The sequence below is a fragment of the Canis lupus genome, chromosome 36, assembly GCF_011100685.1.
Source record: "Canis lupus familiaris isolate Mischka breed German Shepherd chromosome 36, alternate assembly UU_Cfam_GSD_1.0, whole genome shotgun sequence".
In the NCBI taxonomy this organism is placed as follows: Eukaryota; Metazoa; Chordata; class Mammalia; order Carnivora; family Canidae; genus Canis; species Canis lupus.
Window position 1 is genome coordinate 29215732 of NC_049257.1, and position 16975 is coordinate 29232706.

The 16975-nt window shown below is 43.9% G+C and overlaps 1 protein-coding gene across 1 annotated transcript in view; it reads left to right on the top strand.

Moving 5' to 3' along the window:
• The window catches only part of ITGAV (integrin subunit alpha V), an 87671-nt gene that overhangs the window by 27359 nt on the left and 43337 nt on the right, over positions 1-16975 (top strand). Inside the window, exons 4-7 of the mRNA XM_038584523.1 lie at positions 6031-6122; positions 7669-7783; positions 13581-13642; positions 15585-15630. Coding sequence (XP_038440451.1) covers positions 6031-6122; positions 7669-7783; positions 13581-13642; positions 15585-15630 — 315 coding nt within the window. The remainder of the gene's footprint in view (positions 1-6030; positions 6123-7668; positions 7784-13580; positions 13643-15584; positions 15631-16975) is intronic.

Genomic DNA, 16975 nt, shown 5'->3' on the forward strand with positions numbered 1-16975 from the left:
AAGCGCTCTGCGGACCTCACGTCTTTATCCACAGCATCATATAATCATGAATAGGAACCAAGTGAGTAAAAACACAGGTATCCTCCAAATAGAGGTTTCCTGCCTTGGTTTTCTCGTGCTTCGGCATTCTTCATGACTTTGGCGTTTCCAAAACAGATAACATAGCCTTGCTGCTCCAAAGGCTATGAAAAAGAAGAAACAAAAATATAGCTTTAGGGTAATAAGGTAACTTGTCTTTAAAAAAAAAAAAAAATCTCCCATAGAGCAAGTTGAATATTTGACAGTGTCTTTGGAAACGCTCCGAGGAAATGAGAAGAAACGAGAAGAGTGGCTGTTCATCGGGGGCAGAGTCTAAGGCTGTGGCACTTTGCTCCGTTCCGTAGGCTTCGGGCCTGAAGTCTTCAGTCGTGGGAGGGCGATCGCATGTCACTGGCAGCTTACAAATTAAAAGCAAAGGCAAAAAAAAAAAAAAAAAAAAAAAAAAAAAGACATTAAATTTTCGACCCTCCAGTGACTTGCTTGCTAACCAACATCAACTTTCTCTAGCAACATTTTCCTCTAGGAATTTGTCAAAGTGACAGTACAGAGTTTTATGCTCCTTTATGGGACGCGGGGCAGTGTCTTCTCGTTTTTTACAATTGTGAGACCCTTTGATTCACGTTGAAGATGAGAGCGAGTCTTCCAGAGTGTTTTACGGAACGACGGGTAGAAACCTTTGTGGTGTGATGAGCATGAGGTGTTAGGCTACATGTAGACGAATTGAACTTAAAAAGGAAAAAGAAGTCTTTGTTGTTGGGGCGCCTGGGTGGCTCAGTGGGTTAGGCATCTGGCTCTTGGTTCCAACTCAGATCATGACGTTGGGGCCCTGGGATCGAGCCCTGTGTCAGGCTCCACGCTCAGCCGGGACTCGGCTTCAGGACTCTTCTTCCCTCTGCCCCTCTGCAGCCTTTAAAATAAACAAATCTTTAAAAAAAAAAAGAAAAAAAGAAAAAATGAAATTGTTGCTCCTTCTTGACTGTTGCCCGAGGAGGCCTTTCTCTGGGCTACAATTCCTGCCGTTGCCTGGGTCTAATTCTCAAGGTTGGGGGCATGGCGTGAGCAGCCCGTTGGTAAAGGGAAACTTCCTGTTGAGGAAACTTCTTGAAAATTCGGTAATCTGAGGTTGTGACCTTGTGGAAACTGACGGCGTTCAAAGCAACGGGCAGTAGGTGTTTCCTTGAAGACTCTTGCCTCAGTCGTGGATGCCGGTGTGTGGCAATGCCTTGTAGGCCCAATAGAGTTTACTTTTGTTTGGCAACGTAATTGAAAACACATTTAATCACGTGCTACTTAAGACATGACTGTGTTTTGGGGGGGGGGCATGTCAAAGTTTTTGTAAAGCTCCAGGTTTTTCAAATGTACTTGCTTTAATCCAAAAGAACCACACAGGGATCCCTGGGTGGCACAGCGGTTTGGCGCCTGCCTTTGGCCCAGGGCACGATCCTGGAGACCCAGGATCGAATCCCACGTCGGGCTCCTGGTGCATGGAGCCCGCTTCTCCCTCTGCCTCTCTCTCTCTCTCTCTCTCTCTCTCTGTGCCTATCATAAATAAATTTAAAAAAAAAAAAAAAAAAAAAAGAACCACACAGCTTGATTTTTTTTTTTTCACATTTGACTGGTCGTCCGTCCTTCCTTCTTATTAAATACTATCGGAAGTCACTTGCCACGTGGAAGCAACTGTGGATTTTTGCACTCCACGATACTTGACGGTGAAAATAAAATTTAAAAAATTGTGAAATTTGTAATTCGTTTCCATGACATTTTCTAGCTTAGGCTGAGCCTGTTATCCGCAAAGGCAGGTGTCATAATCACTGTGGCAGCGAATGTTCTTGATGCCTGCTGAAAGCAGGAACTAGAACGTGGTAGTGACGGAGACGCAGATGCCACCTGGCAGCGCAGAGCAGTGTCCTGTTGCTACGACGTGCGGATTTAGAGAAAAGTCTATTTCTTCAGGAAAAAAAAAAAAAAAGGTCATGGAGATAGTTTTTCAGTGGAGACCTGGATAATACTACAGAAGAGAGGAAACCCCGTCTTCCACCTTCCGGGAATAGAATTAAAGAAAAATTGCTTCGCATAGAGAGCAATTCAAAGACTCCACCAGACGCAGTCTTGGCGAAGTTTAGCAGCAAAGCTCTTGGCGACCACGCTCCTCGTGACCCATCTCTCTAGTCATGGCCAACGACTCAGGCTTCTAAAAGAATTCAAGCATATCTGCTCTTGCATTTCTTGCCTCAGGATGTTCCCCTTGGCCTAGAAAGCTTCCCTTTCTTGTCCTCTGCCCCCGACTTCCCAGACCATTTCACACATCCTCTGCCATGGGTCCGCCATGGTTCCTTGTTGGGTATTTCCTTCAGGGTCAAACTCCGGGTTCGTCTTGCGTTAGGGTCGTGAATGGACAACTGCGACTTAAGGGTTTGAATCAAGAATGGAAGGAATGAGGTTTTCCCGGCCAGAAGGATGTGGTTACAAAGGGCTGCAGGTGGGAGTGGGTGTGACTTGTTTCAGGAACTGGTGGTTGAGGGTCAGGAAAGTCTTACATATAAAAGTAAGTATAAAAAAATAAAAAATAAAAGTAAGTATATCTTGGGACCTTGAAAAAAAATTTCATCCATTAGGATGATATTACACGTTACATACCATTTTCTGGAGGGTTTATCGGGTTAATCTAGCACTTAGTCCATGTCTCTGACCCCAACAATAGCGCCATGCTGTGCTGCTTATGTATATTGGAAGAGAGAGGAGAGAGGACTTGGAGGGAATGTGTAGGTCTTTTAAATCAAAATAGAAATATTCCTAAATCTGAACCTGAGGGAGATAAAATCGGTTAAATAAGCCGCTGTATGGCTACATCGTGATGTTCTACACAATGGCTATGATGCTGTAGTCAAACTTTATTTGATGTATTGTTAAGGGGGAAATGGTTTGTACATTTATATATAGTCACAATTTTAACGTTTTATAAATATTTATAAAATATATATCTATATAGAATATATCTATTCTACAAATAAAAGGATACGCACGTATTCATGAGACAAGTCTTTAGGATCGGCTCCAAAATGTTAGCAGACATCATTTCTTTGTGGGGGATTGTAGAATTTAGATTCATCTTCACGTGCGGCTTTATTATATGTTTTATGTCTTAATTTGTAATGTTTTATCATCAAAGTAAATACTATAAAGAGTTCAAATAACGAGAAATAGAAGATACCCCCGTAGGGGCCTTGTGCCACATAGAGTGTGTGACTTGTCCGTCGCTATACATTTTTTTTTTTTTAGACATTTGTAAACTTACAGAAAATTTGGAACTGTAATACAATGAACGTTATACCCTTAGATTCAGCCAGTGTGGCAGGTGCGGTACCCCGTTACCCCCAAGTACCAGAGCACGTACCTCCCAAGAACCAGGCTCTTCCCTTACATCACCACGACACTATTATCACGGTCGAGAAGCATGTCATTATGACAACACTATTGGTGACCATAGGGTCTAGAGTTGAATGTCCACAATAATCCTAACAAAGTCCTTTATAACTTTTGGAAGAATTTTAGACACAAGATTCAAAGATCGTATCTTGCGTCGGGTTCCTGCGTCTCCTTCTCTTTCAACCTCGAGTCTTCCCTACTGTGTTGTCTTTCTCGACATTGCCATTCTTGCAGAATGTGTATCAGGTCTTGTAGGGCAGGAATAATTGGCGAGAATATAGTGATTTTTTGACTCTGTGCCATTTTGTTTGCCACATGGTCAGTTTTAGAGCTTAGGAGGAAATACATGGAGGCTTAATTTGAACCTTTCTGATGCGGAACAGCCAAATATTTCCCCTAATAGAGAAGAGCTTCGGTTCTGCTTGGACATCTTCAGAGTTGCTGAAAAGGCTTCTTTTTAAATGAAAGCAGTTCGAGTGTGGCGGTTCTTGATCACATGCAGTATTAGCTCGTACGCTCGGTTCCGGGGGCTGAGATTACCTGGGTTTATCTGTGGGTGTCGGCGACGGCGAGCGGGAGCGAGTCCTCCCGGGCACCAGCCGCTTCACGGTCCTACTGTGTTCAACGTAAGGAGCAGAGGCCTTCGCTTCCTTTGTAGGAAGGAACAGGTTGGAAACCCTGTCGCTCCGCGGGAGCCTCGTTCGCTTGCAGTGAGATACAAAGATTCTATTCAGTCCCTTGTAACCATGAAGTTTTATGGTTTAAATCGTTGAAGAGTCATCATTTGAACCCGGTCGGCCCAGAAGCTACGCTGCTTTGCTGGTCGGGCCCCTCTGGAAAAAGCAGAGTGTGTTAGGCTGTGCGGGGCCGAGGCCGTAGTGGGTACGCTCTATTTACAAACAAAACCCCAAATCTCACTTAGAGAAAAAAGTAAAAGGCCATTTCTTGCTCATTGTCGTTTAGTGTGGGTCGTTCTGCTGTTTCTGTAGACTCAAAGCTTGGGCTGAGCTGCTTGATTCATGCAATTCCCCATCCGTTCGGCCTCACGGATGGGGGGAAATAATCACACGGAGGATTCACGTCTACTTTTTTTTTGTTGTTTTATTTTTTAACAAGTAGGTTATTTTAGAGTCCATATATGAGGGATAGAATGAAGTGTTTGTGTCTGACTTCTTTCACTTAATAGAATATTCTCTAGATCCATCAGTGTCCTCTCCGCTGGCAGGATTTTCTTCTTTTCGGGGCTAATACTCTTCTGTTGGATGTAAAACCGCATTTCCTGTTCACCTGTCAGCAGACCTTTCGGTTGCTCTCTTGGCCCTCCGGAGGAGCGCTGCAGGGAGACGGGACTACAGATGCCCCTCGGAGGGTAGTGACTGCCTTCCCCTTGGAATGTAGGTTTATAGGGGATGATCATCATAAATAGGTTGAGAGGAATGGACTAGACTTTAAAAATAGTCTATTTCTCTCAAAAAATAGTCTCTCTTTCCCCAAATGCTTTATGGTTATGTTTCCATAATTTTTTCCTTGACCAATTTAATAGCTTTCAATGGAAAGGATTCCTTCTTTCCTGCCCTCCTCCCTTCCTTCTTTTTGTTCTCTTCTCTTCCCTTTTTTCTTTATTTTTTCTGTTCTTTTGTTTTTTTGATCATGCCTCAGGACTGGAACGTACCTTCATTAAGCTTCGGCGGAGTTTGAGGCCGTAATGGAGGGTGAGGCGGTCGGTCGTTTCTATGTTGCTGGTTTTCTGATTCTCTTTCTTTCTATTCGCTTTCCTTTCATTGTTTTTTTTTTTTCTTTTTCTATTCTCTTCCGTTTCTTTTTTCTTTTTTTTTTTTTCTTTTTCTTTTTCTTTTTCTTTTCCTTTTTCTTTTCCTTTCTCCTTCCTTCTTTCCTTCTTTTCTTCTCTTTTCTTTTCTTTTCTTCTCTTTTCTTTTCTTTCTTTTCTTTTTTTTCTTCTTTTCTTTTCTTTCTTCTTTTCTTCCTTTCCAGTACTTTTCCTGAGCGGCTGGCATATTGGGAATGATTTTCTTAATGATGTAAACTGAAAACAAATATTTGCACGTAGTGTGCTAAATCTGATTCTTTTTCCCTCCGGCTAGATTCCAACTCCTGTTTTATGTCGTTCGCCCTGTGTTGGTGTGTTTTACTGTGGTCTCTTACTACTGGTGTTTTATGAAGGCAGTGGCCTTTTGTTTTCATAAATATCTTTATATCCTGGAACTTCTGGGAGTACAGTAGGTAATTATAAGTATTTGATAGTTAACGATCTTTACAGTTTAGCAGTTAGGAAACTTAGTACTTTTTCACATCTGCATTATTATAGTTAACAGGGCTTCACAACAACCCTGAGACACTTCTCGTCATCCTGTGTGTTTTTTTTCTTTTTTTTTTTTGTTGTTGGTTGAAAGTTCCTGACGTTTATAAAGTACACGAGGTAAATAGCTAATGTGGTATTTGATTAATTAACAGCACACTGTTTTTAGACCTTGGCTGGATTGTAATAAACTCTGTTATATGAAGAATATATATCTTGTTTCTCACCCCTCACAATATTTTTCTTAGGCAATAGAGATTATGCCAAGGATGATCCATTGGAGTTCAAGTCTCACCAGTGGTTTGGAGCATCTGTGAGATCGAAACAGGATAAGATCTTGGTAAGTCTTCTGGATATTTCCTCTCGTAGGTGAGTTGAGGTGCTTTATGTGGCACCGGGAGATGCTGTGTTGGAGAGCCGGCCGCGGGGCGCCTCCCGTACCCCGTGGGTGGGCCTGGGCCCGCGGTGCCCCCCGTCGGGCAGGGAGTCTGGGCCCAGGGACTGCGGTTGTTGCGGGGAACCGGCCCTCTGGTCTGGCCCGTCCTGTGCCCCGCGAGCCCACCTGGGAGCCCATGTAGGGGGGCTGCCAGCCGGGCGACCACAGTGGCCTCCCCGTCCCCCGCTCCTGCCCCGACGGCGACCCGTGTCCGTGGGGGGCCAGCCCGAAGCGAGCGTCCCGTTCCCTGGGGTGTCCCTCTGCCTTGGGGACAGCCCTGCTGCCGCCGGCTCCTCGGCGTCGTGGTGAGCGGGCCGCTGGCCTGGTCCCCTTGGCACCCGTCACCCCGCCCCACGCGCTCTAGCGACGGATCCTTCCTCCCCCTGTGACCGGCCACCGCGGTCGGCACCTCCGCGTCCCTGGCCCCTCTGCCTCCACCATGCTCGGGGTCACTTGGTCAGCTCCTTGTCACCCTGACTGTGGCTCTGATTTCATGTCCTCGGGGACCCTTCCCTGTCCGCTGCTGTCGTCTGATGATCCGACGGGGCCGTCCGGGAAGAATCTGTGGGGGAGCTGGAATTTCAGAGGAGCTTCCACTCCGACTGGAAGTGGAGGACGAGGTTGAGAGTGGGGGACATGGGAGGTGGGAGGTGGGGACACGAACCTGCGGAAGAGAGGGACCCTTGTGCCTGGAGCACCCAGCGGCTGCGGACAAGTGGCCATCATCCTCTCCTTCCACTTTTTTCACAGGAAAATGTAAAATAACCTTCCGTTGATGTCTGCGGGGTTTGTGTCCATGTGTTTTGCTTCAAAAAAAGCCTGACAGAAAATGCACTGAACTGTTTTGCAGCAAATTAAATTGTCACATTTTGCTAAATTACTGTGTCACTAAAATATGCCTCCCTCTGCTGCTTATACCTGGTGTTGAAATCTAGAATTCTGAAAACAAAAAGGTCATCAACTTACCTGGAAAGTAGATAAAAACAAGCCCTGCCAAGTCTTTTAGTAGTAAATTATATGCTTAATAGTAAATATGAATCTGTTTATATTTAAATAAACATTTATGATATGCTTAATAATAAATGATGGATCATAGTAGCCTGTATCCTATACGCAGGAGAATGTTACTTTGTTAAAAGGCCGATTCCATCTCTGACGGTCGCAACATCAAGAAGAGTGAAAATAATTTTCACAGTAATTTTCAGAATTAGTGGAACGTGTGAGACCTTTGCCGTGTGAAATAATTTTGCTATTTTTGGGGGAAAAAAGGATGTGAGAAAAGTACTCTTTATCTGTATCCACTGTTGTCATGGGGAATTCTTGGTATAAGACGGGTTTAATCTTTACTCATGCTCACGACGTGTTTTTGGATTCTGGAGTCGTATGGATGATCCGAAACGCTGCGTTTCACGGGGATTTTCACGCTGTGGGCCGCCCCCTCTGGTTGCAGGCCTGCGCCCCGCTGTACCACTGGAGGACTGAAATGAAACAGGAGAGAGAGCCCGTGGGAACCTGCTTTCTTCAGGACGGAGCGAAGACTGTGGAGTACGCTCCGTGCAGATCAAGTATGTGCAGGGAGTTGTGCCAGCTTTTATTTTATTATTGTTATTATTATTATTTTTTTTTTTTTGTGCCAGCTTTTAAAAGATGGTTGGGGAGCCTACTTTGTTCAGAATTTTGTGTGTGTGTGTGTGTGTGTGTGTGTGTGTGTGTAGGCACAACTGTGTGTCAGTCAAAAGATGCTCAAGGGAGCATCTCTCACATAAATGTGGGAACTTCCTAAAACAGAAGCCTCTGACGCAGTAGGTCCATGTCAGGCCTGGGCACCTGCGTTTTTAGGAAACTCTACAAGGCGATTTAACAGAAACCAGAGCGTAAGAACCAGAGCTTTGTATTAATAGTGATGCTGAATGTAAAAGGAGAAAAAAATGTGTCTTAAAGAGCCAGAGTTTACCTAAGAAGGTGAAACATTGAGCTCAGGACTCTGAGTCAGAATGTTCCTCCTTTAATTTTTTTAAAATAAAAAATAAACTTTTTTTTTTTTTTTTAAATTTTAAGATACTCTTAAGTAACGTCTATACCCAGCCTGAGGCTTGAACTCATAACCCCAAGATCAAGAGTCGCACGCTCTACCGACCGAGCCAGCCAGCTTCTCCTGAATTTTCCTTCTTGTAGATCAGGGTTTCCCTGTGAGTCTGTTACCAAGCTCCCCCCTCTTCTGATGGTTCAGAGGCTCTCACTCGGTTGACTTCATATTATCTGAAATTTCAGATGAAATTCATATTGCGGCCAAAGGTGATTTTCAGCCCTTTTACTTTGCTTTTCCAAAGGCGATTCCAGTTCTGTTTTGCTTTGTGTTTTGAAGATTTTATTTGAGAGACAGAGAGGGACAGAGAGAGCGGGAGCGGCAGGGGAATCGACAGGGAGTCGGATGCGGGGCTCGATCCCAGGACCCTGAGATCCCGGAGCCTAAAGCAGACTCGTAGCCGACAGAGCCACCCGGGTGCCCCAGGAGACACCAGTGCTTTTGCCCTCCTTTGTGGTTAAATGGCCACCACTCGAGATTCTCTTTATACAAGAAACCTCGCTTATTGAAACGTGTTGTGGTATTTATATCTAAAGCACCTTTCAGGGGCAGCCCGGGTGGCTCAGTGGTGGAGCATCTGCCTTCAGCCCAGGGCGTGACTCCGGGGTCCCGGGATCGGGTCCTGCATCGGGTCCCTGCAGGGAGCCTGCTTCTCCCTCTGCCTGTGTCTCTGCCTCTCTCTGCATCTCTCATGAATAAAAAAATACAATTATAAAAATAAAAGAATAAAGCATTTTTCAGACTATTACTTTTTTTTTTTTTAAGATTTTATTTATTTGAGAGCAAGAGGGGGCGGGGGGCAGAGGGAGAAGCAGACGCCCTGCTGACACGGGGCTCGACCGCGGGACCCTGAGATCACGGCCTGAGCTGAAGGCAGGTGCTCCCCCGCTGAGGCCCCAGCGCCCCCTCGGGCAGGGCAGTTGCTTTTCATCTTCCTTCGCTAGCCAGTTAGCTTGGGGGAGGGAGCTAGTAGCAGGAGTGGAGCGTGGGGACCTTTGCCGCTGGGGTCTCCTCGGCGCCGGGCGACTTGACACCAGGCCGGAGGAAGTGTTGGGTCTTCCAGACTCGCAGAGGTTGAGCCCCCAAGACATCCCGAATGGTTGCCCTGACCCTTACTTCTGAAGCCACCAGCTCGGCGCTCTGCACCGTGCGAGGGAGGGGCGGCGTCCACGGGTGGGTCAGGCCGCCTGGCGCTGTCCTGGGTGGCCGGGGGTGCGTGCAGGAGGGTGGAGGCGGGAGCTGGCTCCCCAGGGCCGCTGCCACCGACGCCTGCGGGACGGACAGCAGAGCCCGAGGGTTTCTTCCCTCTCAGAGCAGTGAGCGTCGAAGGAGGATTTGAACCCAGGCCTCCCTCCTCGCAGGGCCTTGCGCCTCGGTCGCCTCGGTGTTCCCCACGGCTTCTCCGTCAGCCACACGTCGTCCCTTCGCAAATCCGAGTCTGGGCGGGCCCGGAGGCGTAGGGGCCCTTGGGGACCTCGCGCAGCACGCGGGCCACCACCGGGCACCCTCCGGCGGCCGCGGGGCACCGTGTCCAGTTTGCCGCACCCGGGCCGGCCCACCTGTCGCGTGCTGCTCGTGTCCTTGCTTAGGCACAGAAGCCCTACGGTCCCTTCAGACCTGGCCTTCTGGGGTAGTGGCCTCCGAGCAGGTGCCCACGCCGCTGGCGCCGCTTCTTGTAACTGAGGTCTCGGTAGAACGCAGCCCTCCCCCCCACCCCTTCGACGTGTTGCTTCCTCGGGGAGGCTGAGTGGTCGCCACCGGGACACGGCCCCGAGGCCTAAAGTATTGACCGTCTGGTCCTTGACGGAAACCGTGCGCTGACCCCTGATCAGGTCCAGAGCCTCAAGCCTCAGAAGAAGCCGAGCACTTGGCCGCAGGAACCGACGCGGTCGCCCTTCTCCGTCTGGGTCACGGCCCTTGATCGAGGGACGGGCTCCTCGGCTCGGCCTTTGCCCGAAGGCCAGGGCGGCGTGGCCGGGGAGCGCGAGCGTGGGGCAGGACGCGTGTGGGCCCCGTGTCGCCCGCCCGGGCTCTGCTCCGCTGTTGGTGCCACGCTGACTTGCATGAAAGCAGCCGAGGCCGGGGGTCGTGCTCTGCGTCCCCGGCAGCCAGCGACGCATCGTGCACGGGGTGCAGGCTCCGAAGCGCCGCTCGCTCGGTCCCCGGGCTCGTGGGCTCGTGGCGGTTCGTGGGGATCCGTCACTTAGTTGCTTTTGCTCTCGGTGTGGCCCGTGGGGCCACCCTGGGCCTGAACCCTCGCCGTCGGTTAGTTTGCTTTTGGCGTTTTCATAACCCTCTGCCACCTGATGGCTTTCCACAGGGGCAGGTGTCCTGTTCTTTCTTTTTCTTTTTTTTTTTTTTTTTTTAAGATTTCATTTATTCATGAGACACGGGCAGAGGGAGAAGCAGGCTCCCGGCGGGAAGCCCGATGCGGGACTCGCTCCCGGGACCCCGGGGTCACGCCCTGGGCCGAAGGCGGACGCTACCCGCTGGGCCTCCAGGGATCCCCCGGGCGTCCTGTTCTAAAAGTGCCGGAGCCGCACATCCCAGAGCTCGCACACTCCCAGGTCCTCGCTCAGGCTGAGTCCTTTGCTCCACCTGCCTCCTGACGGGCCTTCCTCGCGCTGAGATCCTTCTCAGTTGTGCAAGCTCGTTGCCTTCCCTTTCCCCTTGACCGGTGCTCAGACGCTAAGGTGCGGCGTCCTTGTGCCCGCGCGGCGTGATGCTGTGGACACGCGGCTCAGATCCGCGCTCTCCTCTTCGCCAGCTGCTTGGCTCGTTGCTTAATTCCTCTGAGCCTGAGCTCCTTACCTGTAAATTGTGAGTACCAGTAGTGTCTCTGGTAGGATCGCGTCTAAGATTTAAAAAGACAGAGCAGCCCCGGCGGCTGCAGCCCGGGGTGTGACCCCGGGGTCCCGGGATCGAGTCCCGCGTCTGGCTCCCTGCATGGAGCCTGCTTCTCCCTCTGCCTGTGTCTCTGCCTCTCTCTGTGTCTCTGTGAATAAATAAATAAAATCTTAAAAAAAAAAGATTTAGAAAGATAACCAACGTTTCCGTGCAGGACGCGGCTCACGGAGGAGGGGCTTGGTGGTTTGCCGGTGGCTGTAATCGGCAACATCACTGATAACGCTGTCGCTTGGCCAGTGGGAGGAATGGTATTCATGTGTAGCAATAAAGACCAAAGCCTTCACCAAAATAGCCTGTCGTTAGCGTACAGTTCTTGACGTCGGCATAAACGTAGAGTTTAATTCGGCTTACTTCGTGCCTGTTGAGAGAATTTTACAGGACGATCGTGTTTTCTGGCTGGACATTCTGGGAAACCTGATAAAGCAGATAGAGTATGATGATCGAAAAGGGGATGTCTTTATAAATAGCCTGAAAGAGTTCCCCTGAATGCCACTGGAATGCAGGAAAAAACCAGCTGACTTGAGGTCAGAGCGGATTTGCTCAGTATGATGCACGAGGCGCTGGAAACCCCAGCCCACGTTTTCCCATTCCCTCTTGGTCAAGGAGAATTTACATTGGGGTAGCAATACGCTCTTGAGGCTGTTTTCTAAAATTCTAAATTTAGTTATTAAGTGTGTCATCTTGGGGCAGTTCCCAGGTTTTTAAAATATGTTCCAAAAAAAAAATTTTTTTTTTTTGAAATTTTTAGAAATTTTTGATGGGAGTATTTGACAAAATTTTTTGGAAGTTGTCCTTTCAGTTGTACTGAAAATAGGTATTTTTGGTTGCTGTGTGTAGAGTATTTGACAAAATTTTTTGGAAGTTGTCCGTTCAGTTGTACTGAAAATAAGTATTTTTGGTTGCTGTGTGTAGAGTATTTGACAAAATTTTTTGGAAATTGTTCTTTCAATTGTACTGAAAATAGGTATTTTTGGTTGCTGTGTGTAGGTGGCTGGTTCAGTAATACTGCAGCATAATTATTTATATATTGTAATATCGGCTACAAGAATTCCTTGGTAACTGAAGAGGAGCGTTTCATTATTCCTTGTTACCCTGGAGATAAATAAATCAAGGGAGAGTCTTCAGGTTCATCCTTAACCTGTGTTCTAGGTCCAGGATCACTCATGATTAGAGTTAATTTAATTGGCTGGTTGTCCAGAAATTGTCCCCTTTTGTGAGAACAACAAAATAAGAGGGGACTAAAGAGAGTCTGAGTCTGTGATCATTTGGAAAATAATTGAAAGGGTCCAGTTTGAAGATGTTCATGTTCATTAGACTGTGTGAGGTTCTAAATATATCATGAAGATGGTTTCATATTTTGCTCTTTGCTAAACATCAAGTCAGGGTTTTTAGCTCTCTCTCCAGATTTTGAAGTACGTTTTTATTTTTTTTATTTATTTATTTTTTTCTTTATTTTATTTTATTTTATTTTATTTTTTTGAAGTACGTTTTTAATAGACGTTTTATAGTTGTTGGCTACAGAATGTATGTGTAGTAAATACGTATTAGGAATATATATTTCTCTTTACTAGTATTCGTAATAAATTCGTGAAGACCATAGGCTGGCAACTGTGCAGCAATAATAGTAATTTGATATTGGAATTTTTTTTTTTTTTTAAGATTTTGTTTATTTATTCGTGAGAGACAGAGAGAGAGGCAGAGACACAGGCAGAGGGAGAAGCAGGCTCCCTGCAGGGAGCCCGATGTGGGACTCGATCCCGGGTCTCCAGGATCATATCCTGGACCGAAGGCAGACACTTAACTGCTGAGCCACTGAAGCATCTCTGATATTGGAATTTTTGACTTGTAGATCACAACTCATCTTCGTTTTATAAAATCAGGATAGTGGCTCGTAACCAGTCATTTTTTAAAAATGGAACGAAATAAAATGGAAAATATCAGAATATACCGGACACGGTAATAGTGATACTGTTTTGTGACATTTTATCTTACTTACCTATCTGTGATATACACACATATACTATGTACGTGTTGGGTGGTGTGGGTTATGACATATAATAATCTTGCCTGTGGGTTGTGGTTAAAAATAAGTTTTGAATCTACTGTTTCAGGTGATGTTTCTGTTTCCTGGTGACCATCCCAGGAACTTTGATCTCTCTTGCCATATCTGAGAAAATGGTGCTGATAAAAATGCATACTCGTTTTTTTTTAGAATATGGTAATAACTCATTAAGTGCCTGAGTGAATGAACATTCCCAATTCGTAGTACGTTGCCTTATGATTATAGTGATACAGATTTTTCTCATGTTTTGTTTTATGTTATTTGTTTATGTTTGGGTTTGTGTATATTTCCAATCTTTTTATTTTAGAAAATATTGATGCTGATGGACAGGGATTTTGTCAAGGAGGATTCAGCATTGATTTTACCAAAGTAAGTCCTTGTTTAAGACTGAATGAGATTCAGATCTACCTCATTATCTAAACCATTGTTAAAAGTTAATTGCTTCTCTGTAACTATTACCTGTTTTATGAAAACAGCTAATAAAAATGACCCATGCATTTTGATATTCTTTGCCTTGTATTCTCTCCCTAGCAGGTGTTGCTTATCTCACATAGACATCAGAATGGGAAGGGAGGACAGTGGACAGTCTCCTGTAGATGTAGATAGCCATTATGACTTAAGTAAAATTTCCAGCTAGATAGATTGATACAGCATTAAAATTTTCTCTTTTTGACTAAAAGTGATTTTTCACAAAACTCTGTCAATGGGAGCTTTGTTACAAAATCATAGTTCAGTTACATAAAAGCTGAGAAACATGCATGTTGCCACCTGTATGTGCCTACAGGCACCAAGTAAAGCTGAAGCAACTTAATTATTGTAAAAAATCTCAAAAAAAAAAAAAAAAGAAAAAAGAAAAGAACCTCATATCTACGGCTCTGTGTAGTTTTAATAGAGCTAATATGCCCTCCAGAGTGGATAGTTTTTAATCTGTTTTTCTAAAATAACAATTCGGTGTTTTCAAAGGAGAATTTTCTAAAGTACTTTTCTTTGTATTATTTTTTTGTGTGTGTGTGCATTTTTTTGGATAGCATCTGTGAACATTTTGAATTCAAATTGAGAATATTAATTACTCCTAGAGAAATCTTATATATATTGATTAAAAGTGGAGCTTCCTTAGAAAGCTTATTATGACTTTCTTAGAAAATGCCTTAAATTTATTAAAACAATAGAATCTGTATAATTATGTAATTCAAAAAAATCAGTAAAGCCTTTTCTTATTAAAAATTTGTATTTTATCTTTATTTTACTAAAAAACTTTTTCTAGGACTATGGTTCTCGTTAACTTTCCTACATCATTGATTTAAATCACTCAGTTTGAAATCGATAATTCAGAATTTACTCATAATTTCTCATAATTCAGACCTTGAGGCAAAACAGGTAAAGTATATTAATAAATATTGGCTTTACACTTTCATGTCATATTTTCAAATAGGAGTTTGAAAATATGAAATAAGTTTTGAAATAAGGTTTTTGTCCCTATGCCTGTGCGCTGTAGCCCCAGAAATACTCTCATACGATGAATACTCATTGCTAAATTAACTGTTTACTTTCTTCAACTCATTTCTGAAAAAAAAGGTCTCCCTTTAAAGCAGACAGCTTAGAAGTGTCTTTTACATGGTCAGGGCAGGACATTGTTGAAAGCTGGAAAGGGCTATCTGTATGTTTGAAGGGGGAAAACAATTTTTTTTTTTTCCATCCAGAAGGAAGAAATTTCCAAAATGTGCTCAAACACTAAATACAGTTACCTCGAATTAGATACTTAGTTTGTCACAGATACAAGAAGAGCTAGTCAAGTGTAATTTGTGCATCTAACTTACCCTGAAATTTCATTTTACCCACTAATTTCATTTGTTTAGATCTGCAAGACACTAAAAAAATAATTTTTCATTAGCCAAATAATTTTTAATGATTATTAGAAAGTTGCCTATGTAGTCACAAAGGGAATACACAAAATCAATGACTTTTTGTCTTCATTGTGCCTCAAAAATATTTCGCAGTTTTGCTTCGTAACAAGCATGTGCAGCAGCCGCATCTGTAAAATCAATGTGTGCATTTTCATATATTACATGCATTATAACTCTTTTTTAATTTTTGTTGTGTTTTTTTTTTTTGCCTTTTAGAAAAGGATGCAATGAAAATTTACTGAAAATAAGTTAGTGTTTGAGATTTAAGACTTCGATGTGTATATATATGTGTGTGTGTGTGTATAGCTTTCATGTGTATTGAATGTTAGCTGTCTGTGTATTGCATTGCTTTCAGTTTCTAAACCACCTGTTTTTAAATACGTACCTTTTTGTTTGATTTAATCTAGGCTGACAGAGTACTTCTTGGTGGTCCTGGTAGTTTTTATTGGCAAGGTAGGTTAATAGAGTTTTTAAATCACTCAGTAATGATTGTGTTTCATGTTCACTTAGCTTCTGTGCCTGTGAGATTTTTCAAACTATTGTAAAGAAATACATCAAAAAATACAATTTCGATGTATAATCACTGTCTGTTACACAGTATTCTTTTTTAAAAAGGACTGTAGTGTCCTATATGTAATATGTATAGAACATAAAATAGGTGGCGTGTTGAAATACATCTAATATATATTCCTAGTAGAAAAATAAACAATGCTTTTAGTAATTTATAAAGTAAATGTATAAAGTAATTGAAGACGATTTCTTTTTATGTAAGCATTCGGAAGTGACAGGAATACCACAAATTGTGGTATTCTGAAAGCTCGGGGTTTTAAAGTTTTTCAGATTTACACATTAGAATAGCTAAATGGTTATTTTCTTGTTAATCACTGCCATCAAGAATGATTTCTTTGTGTTTGGGGAGTTTTAAAAACAGAGGATACATTCAGAAAAGAATGTAGTTAAACTGGCATCAATCTAAAAATAAAACCTGTTCCTGGGTCATCCTGGGAGGCCCAACAAAATAACCGTTTGTACAAATGCGTAACATCGTTATTTGGTTATTTGCGGACAGTTGGAAACAGGAGAATCAATGTGCTTACTTGCTCTATGCTTCATTTATCACTTGGTAGACACATTTTCTTTAGTCGGTATATTCACCTGTTAGATTCCTGCTAAAAACGTGCTGTTTACAAGGTCAGAACTTTTGCTCCTTGTTATTCTGATATTTAAGCATTACCAGTATCTGGAGGAGCTGGAAAAACCTATGACCCTGTTGATGTGCAAGTACTTTCTAATTCCGAATTTTACTTCTGAATTCTACACTATGCTTTCCCTTACTTGCTTTTTTTGTAGGAAAGCCCATGCTTGCTTTTTCTTTGTAGAAAGGGAAACTAAAGAAAGATGTATGGAAGGAAAATAGTAAAGAAAATAAGAAGGGATGAGAAATGGGAATAAATGGAAACGTGAAAGGGACGACAAAGGAGAGAGTAAAGAAAAGGGAAAACTAAGGGAAAGGTGGATCAGCATAGTAACCGAAACAGAAGAATTTGAATTTCTACAAATTATATACATCTATTGGAAAATGGAATGATCTAGGAAAAGTGTGTTGGGTTTCACAGTTTTAAAATGAAAGCAGAAATAGCGGTTCTAATTGCATCCAGGATTAAAATAGAAGATACTAATATTTTCTAGTAAGATAGAAAACACAAATTTATTTATTTTTTTCCTTTGGTGCTAGTTATGTCATTCAGTGGGGGGGTGGGGGGGGGGTGGGCGAAGTCTGCTGAGAATGCCTGGGAGC